The following is a 6,842-nucleotide window of genomic DNA, read 5'->3' as shown; positions in this document are numbered from 1 at the left end:
GCAGGGGTTGGCCACTGCTTGGGGCCTGGCTGGAAGTCTGGGTACTGAAGACATGGATGCCTCCTTCCCACAGCTGGCTAGATCTGAGCCCAGGGTCCAGGGCACTCTCAGTGCTGCACCCAGTGCTGCTACCCCCTCCCATACTCCCTTTGCTTTGCCTTCCTCCTGGCACAGGTTACGTTCAAGAACCTGGCCTCACGGCCCTTCTCCTTCCACTCCACACTGCAAGCCTATGAGGAGACACAGGGCACAGCGCAGGGTGGAGAGGTGGTGCAGCCTGGCAAGCTCCGGAAGTACACCTGGAAAGTCCTGCCCCAGATGGCACCCACCACACAGGAGTTCGACTGCAAGGCCTGGGCTTACTTCTCCAACGTTGACCTGGTAGGTGGGAGCCTGCTCCATGGGGCATCCCAGGGAGGACAGATGGGCAGCACACCTGGATCCTGGCTGTGAGGTCAAGGCTTTTCATACGGTGGTGTGCTGAAAGCAGCCTGGGACAGTGTGGATTCTCAGGTGTCTAATACAGTGATGAATGCATGCCGATGCTTGCTCTTCTCTTCCCTTCTCTTAATTGCTTTTTTCCTCCTTTCCCTAATTGTGCGAGCTTGTGAGACTTGTAGGGAATTAGCATTCTGCAGTCTCCTATGCCTCTGCCAAAGCTTCTTGAATTTGGTGTTGGTGTTAGTGGGGAAGGGACTGTTGGACAGCTGGAGAGACACAGGCACCCCTTCTCTGGAAAGCATGTGCAAACACTTGCTGCACAGCCTTTCTTAGCTAGGGGCAGAGTGGGGATCCCCCAGGGAACGCAGCATGTCCTTCCCACCCTGCATGTGCTGTGCCCTGTGCATGAGTGGGAGCCAGGCCAGGGATGCAGACAGGGCCACCACTTTCCTTGCTGCGATGCTGCTTGCTGGCATCAGCGCTGCTGCCTCCTCTGAGACACACTCTTCTTCCCTGGCTCCCTGGCAGGAGAAGGACCTGCACTCGGGACTCATTGGGCCACTGATCATCTGCCGCCCTGGGGTGCTGAGCTTCGTTTTCCGGAGGCAGCTGGCTGTGCAGGAGTTCTCCCTGCTCTTCACCATCTTTGATGAAACCAAAAGCTGGTACTTCCTGGACAACATGGAGAGGAACTGCCCCCCTCCCTGCCACGTCCAGCAGGACAACCCTGACTTTAAGAGAAACCATTCCTTCCACGGTGAGGACCCTTGCCCTTTCCATCCTACAATCTGTATTGGGATGGAAAAACTATGAAGCTTGCACTGCTCCTGACCACTGCCTTTCTCAGCCATCAACGGCTACGTGAATGACACACTGCCTGGGCTGGTGATGGCTCAGCAGCAACGGGTCCGATGGCACCTCCTGAACATGGGCAGCACTGAGGATATCCACTCCATCCACTTCCATGGGCAGCTGTTCAGCATCAGGACTAGCCAGGAATATCGCATGGGAGTCTACAACCTTTATCCTGGTAAGATGAAGCATAAGCACTCCGTATACCCCAGCTGCCAGGGCTTCATGTCCACGCTTATTAGGAAACGCCAAACACACAGGAGGATAGCAAGGAGGGGAAATGGATCTGGAAGATTCTGGCTTTGTGTTTGCGCAGTGCTCGGCACTGTGGCATCCCATTGCAGCCAGTAACTCTCCTGTGTTCTGCTCTCCATTCCCAAACAGGTGTCTTCGGGACGGTGGAGATGTGGCCCTCACATGCCGGGATCTGGCGGGTAGAGTGCAAAGTGGGAGAGCACCAGCAGGCTGGGATGAGTGCTCTCTTCCTCGTGTACGACCTGAGTGAGTGCTCCTCCTTGCACCTTGGCTTGCTTGTTGTCATGGCCACAGCCAGCATGTTTTTGAGCTCCCTCCCAGATTTCTCAGCGTTCCCTCTGGGGTGGCCTAAGTGGAGTCTCCTGGGTTTTCACTCTGAAAGAAAGTCACAACTTTAGCCCTTGCCACCCTACACAGCCCAGCAGAGAGCACCATGTCAAGGGCATGGCTGGGGTGAAGACTAGGAGACCAGCTTCATTTGCCTACAAATATTTACTCCCAAAGCTCTTGTTTTCCAAAATTGAGGGTCCCTGGACTTAACCCAGCAACGACATGCACATGCTGTTGGTAAAGTACAGTGCCCAGCTGCCTGACCACATGTCAAGAGGTAAGCTAAGGCATGGCGTGAGGGCTTGACTGCGGGTTGCTCTGACAGAAATAGCCCCAACAGCAACTTCAAAATCTGCAGTAGGAAGCCTCTGACTCCATTCACCCCGGAACAACACATTTCTACCTCACCATAATTAAGCACTGGGGAAAGAGGTTTGTGAGAGCAGTATTTTATCACACAGTGACAGTCTCTCTCTCCTCTTCCTAAAGAAGTATTAAATGTCATCCAGAAAATGTTTCCATAATTTAAAAAATCGCTTGAGATTTCAAATTCACATTTTTGCCAGAAACATTTTCCATGTAGTGGAAATGCCAAGATGTGACAAGTAGCTAATAGTAACAGTTATTATAAGAGACAAACAGCCCTGTGCTCAGCAGACCAGAAGAGAGACACAGAGAGACACAGAGAGATAGGGGTGTCAGATAGACTTTCCTTTAGCAACATGTTATTTGTTTTTAAAAGATCCTATCTAGCAACAAAAAGGCCCAGGAAAAAGATGTGGTTATAAAGAAGAGACACTTGTCAGCATTGCTGGAAGAACAGGACATGGAAATGAAGGGTCAGGGATTCAGGGACATGAGTTTGGCAAAAGGCTGCTGCGGCTTGTACAGGGAACTCTGCTGATCACATCAGGGTCAGGAGCAAGAACTTCCAGTGCCTCTAAAATTCAGGGATGGACACGGATGCATCTGAAACCCATTCCTTGGTGGGAGACAAAGAAGCCTGGGGGTTCCTGGAGGCTTGAGACAACTGTCCAAGCCTGGAGCCTGCTATCCAGCTTAGGGTTTTCCTTCAAAAGGCTTGTTATCTAATCAACTCTCCCTGGTTTTCAATGGTCCTTCTCCCTCTTTGGCTGCAGACTGCCGAAACGCGCTTGGCCTGGCCTCAGGCCACATTGCAGACTCTCAGATCACAGCATCGGGACAGTATGGTGAGTAGGGGTTGTGGCTGCGAGGAGACCAGGTGCAGTGGGGCAGCTCCAGCCAACACAACTCATGCGCTTGCCTGCCCAAGGCTCTGCTACACTTGGTCCCTGGCAGAGTCCCTTCTCCATCCATGCTCGTGTCAGCTTCCCCCTCAGGACCTGGAGGTGCCTTTCACATGCCTAGTCCATCATGCCAATGCTTTGTTTGTGGCTACTAAAACCTAGAGTGATCCTCAGGCCCCATCCTATGGATGGATTTCTCACCACCTTGGGCTGGGCAGCGTCAGAGGCTAGCAGCACCCTCATATCTGTCTGTTCTCCTCGCAGGGCAGTGGGCTCCTCACCTGGCCAGGCTGGATAACACTGGCTCCATCAATGCTTGGAGTACTGACCACAGCAACACCTGGATCCAGGTAAGACAGGCCATGTGACTAGAGTTGCCACTGGGGGCATTGCAAGAGCGCACTCATGCCTGACACGCTGTACAGAAGGATCCACACAGATGGCCAGTGTCTCCCCAGCCTCATCCTGCTATTTCCCTTTCTGCCCCCCGGGAGGGGTGCTATGCGATCCTAACGGCAGATGGTCTGGTCATGATTGCTGCTGGTCTGACCTCCAGATGCATCCTCAGTGCAGCAGAGGAACCAACTGATAGTCCAGCTGCAGCCTCATATTGTGCAAAAATCCCCCAAAGACCAAGTGAGAACAGCTCACCTCTCCAAAAAACTCTTCCTTGCCCTTTTCCAGCTCTTGGCTGATTTGTGCCCTTATAAACAACCATTTTAACTGGTTGCACAACCTGTGCCCTGTTAAATCACGAGGAAGTGAGTTCCATGGGTTTTCAGTGTATTGTCTGAACATCACTTGGTTTTCTGTCATAAATTAATCCCTGACTTTCATTCTCAGGTGGACCTTTTACATCTCATGATTATTCACGGCATAAAAACCCAAGGCGCCCGACAAAAGTTCTCCAGCCTTTACATCTCCCAATTTGTTGTGTTCTACAGCCTTGATGGGCAAAGATGGAGGAAATACAAGGGGAATGCCACCAGCACCCAGATGGTAAGGTGAACAGGGTTTTGGGGAGAGCGGCTTCCCAGAATGGGGTACCTTGGGGTGATGCTAGGGAGGTCTGTACACAAGTACAGAGATCTCCTGAGCCTCTGATATATTTGCTTAGGCAAGAACAGTGAGCACTGACTGCCAGGATGACTGAATTGCAGATCACAGATCGGCAAGGGACTTGCTATCTGTGTCCATCTGTCTCATTTTAACTTGACTAAGCTATTTCTTCTCACAATCCCAGGTGACTTTGAGATCCACCGCTTAACATTATGATGCATGTTACTTAGATCTAGGCATCAGATTTTGCCTGAATATCTTTTTTTACCCCGAAGGCAAATTTGGCTTTCTAAAAACGTTATGCAGATGTAGATGATTTGGGGAATCTCATTAGAAAAAAGCACAAACTAAATATGCATAAACTGATCATTCTGGCTGGAGAAGAAAAGTATCCAGAAAAGCCTCCAGCTGTGGCCAGAACTTTTCCCAGTTTCAAAAGTCCCAGGACTTTTTTTTTTTTTTTTACCCCTCTGGTGAAAATATTAAAACATGTTCATCTGCAGAGACCTTATGATTCTCCTTCTGTTTACCAGTGGTTCACCTTGATTAGGCCCATTCACACTTCTTTGGTCTTAATCACATCTCATATCATTTCCTGGAGCTGCTGTTCTCTTGTAAGGATGGTGATAAGATACAGAGGTATCAGCCAGAAATGTTCTTCTCCCCACTCATCCTTGTCCTGTCTAGCTCTCCTTCCACTGGTACAATAATCCTTTTTCTCCCTTTCCCTGCAGCTGTTCTTTGCAAATGTGGATGCAAATGGAGTAAAAGAAAATCGCTTCAACCCTCCAATCATAGCCCGGTACATCCGCATCAACCCCACTCACTACAACATCCGGACCACGCTGCGCATGGAGCTCATTGGCTGTGACCTGAACAGTATGTCCCGCCTCCAGATACCATGCACCAAAGATGGGGCCTAACCCAGTGGGGTGCTGAGCGCCAGCTCCAGATGTTTCAGGACTCCCTGGGCAGCTGAGGAGGAGGAATGAGGAGGCTAGAGATAGCATAGAGATGTTGGGGGAACAAAACTGGAAATTGTCATTGAGGTCTTAGAGAGAGCAATACCAGGGGGAGAGCATGGGGCCAGCTCGCACCACCACTTTTTCCTGAACCATCAGAAACCTCCAGTGGCAGCTAAGCTGGTGGCTGGGGAGCTGCTGACTCAGTCTGGGGGATCAAGGAACAAGGAGAGATAGATGCTATTGGCTTTTCCTCTGGTTTTGCCGCTCCAAGGTGAGACTGCGCTGGCCCACAGTGTGACTCCAGGAAGCGGTACTCTGGGATCTTTCTTTAGCTTTGCACACCAGGACTCTCCAGCAGCTACAAGCAGCAGCGACCGTGCTGTCACCCTATGCCACAAGGCTGCCAGCCAGCTCTGACACAGCTGTGCATGCCCATCTGATCACACCATGTGCAGGGTATCCCCCTACTAGGTATTCTTGTCCTTCCCATGCAGACAAGTTTTCATTATGTCTAGACAGATGCAGAAATTCTTCATGTCCTCCTAGATAAAAGCTCCAGGGAGAGAAGTTGGGCTGAGTAGCAGGTGTAGTTTGACACTCCCCAGACGGGGCTATGCTGCACACAGAGGCTTTGAGCAGTGCAGGGCCCATGACATTTCAGCAAGGCACGGGAAAACCTGTAACTAGGGAAAGTGCACGGAAGGTGCCTGAAGCAGAAAGCAGCCAGAAGGCATCTCCATGATGGGTGTGTTCCCCCGCTTCTAACAGCCATTGCTCCTCTCTCCCAGGCTGCTCCATGCCCCTAGGAATGGAGAACAGAGGGATCCCCGATCAGCGCATCTCCGCATCCTCCTACAGCGCCAATGTCTTCTCCAGATGGTCGCCCTCCCAGGCCCGCCTGAACCTGCAGGGGAGGACCAACGCTTGGAGGCCAAAGGTAGCCCACACAGGGAGATGGGCAGGCAGCTGGGATCCTAGCAGACAGACTAGGTGCTTGCAACCTCTCCTAGCCAGGGCTGTGTGGGCAGTGCATAGAGTCACGTGTATCATGCTTTGCCTTCAGCTGCAACCAATGTGTCTTTCTCATTGCTGCTGAAGGGTTGAAGGCAGTCTGTTCTTCCCCAGAGCAACAGCCCCAGAGAGTGGTTGCAGGTGGACTTTGAAGTAACCAAGAAGGTGACTGCAATCATAACCCAAGGTGCCAAAGCTGTCTTCACCCACATGTTTGTGAAAGAGTTTGCAGTCTCTAGCAGCCAGAACGGCATGCACTGGAGCTTGGTCCTGCAGGACGGCATGGAGAAGGTAGGCAGAACTGCTCCACAGCCAGAGGCAGCCCATGGCCACCCCTGGGGACAGCAAGCACAACTCCTGGCAGCAAACACGCTCACAGTATTTTTTGCAAGAGCAGTGAGCCAGCCAGGCTGTGCTTTTTCCTCCCTAAAGCGTTCCCAAGTGGTGCTCATCTGAGTTGATCATGTCCTTGAGTCCTGGGCTCACTATACCAGCAGAGGAGAGTGCACCCCTGATTTTTCTCTCCTCTCCAGATTTTCAAGGCGAACCAAGACCACACCAGCACAGTGATGAATACCCTGGAGCCCCCTCTCTTTGCCCGCTATGTGAGGATACACCCCCGTCAGTGGCACAACCACATTGCCCTGCGAATAGAGTTCCT

General features: G+C 51.7%; 1 protein-coding gene across 1 annotated transcript in view; it reads left to right on the top strand.

Moving 5' to 3' along the window:
• LOC104496257 (coagulation factor VIII-like) overlaps positions 1-6,840 on the top strand; it is a gene marked incomplete at its 3' end in the record, with an annotated part of 25,955 nt that extends 19,115 nt beyond the window's left edge. The window contains 11 exon segments of the mRNA XM_010139342.1: positions 175-381; positions 970-1,198; positions 1,289-1,471; positions 1,678-1,794; positions 3,018-3,089; positions 3,411-3,575; positions 3,943-4,145; positions 4,940-5,084; positions 5,959-6,107; positions 6,296-6,472; positions 6,715-6,840. Coding sequence (XP_010137644.1) covers positions 175-381; positions 970-1,198; positions 1,289-1,471; positions 1,678-1,794; positions 3,018-3,089; positions 3,411-3,575; positions 3,943-4,145; positions 4,940-5,084; positions 5,959-6,107; positions 6,296-6,472; positions 6,715-6,840 — 1,773 coding nt within the window.
• Positions 6,841-6,842: the final 2 nt, after the last annotated feature.

This window comes from Buceros rhinoceros, unplaced genomic scaffold, assembly GCF_000710305.1.
Source record: "Buceros rhinoceros silvestris isolate BGI_N320 unplaced genomic scaffold, ASM71030v1 scaffold14857, whole genome shotgun sequence".
NCBI classification, from domain to species: Eukaryota; Metazoa; Chordata; class Aves; order Bucerotiformes; family Bucerotidae; genus Buceros; species Buceros rhinoceros.
The sequence above is the reverse complement of the archived record's forward strand: the minus strand, read 5'-3'. Positions and strand labels throughout refer to the sequence as shown.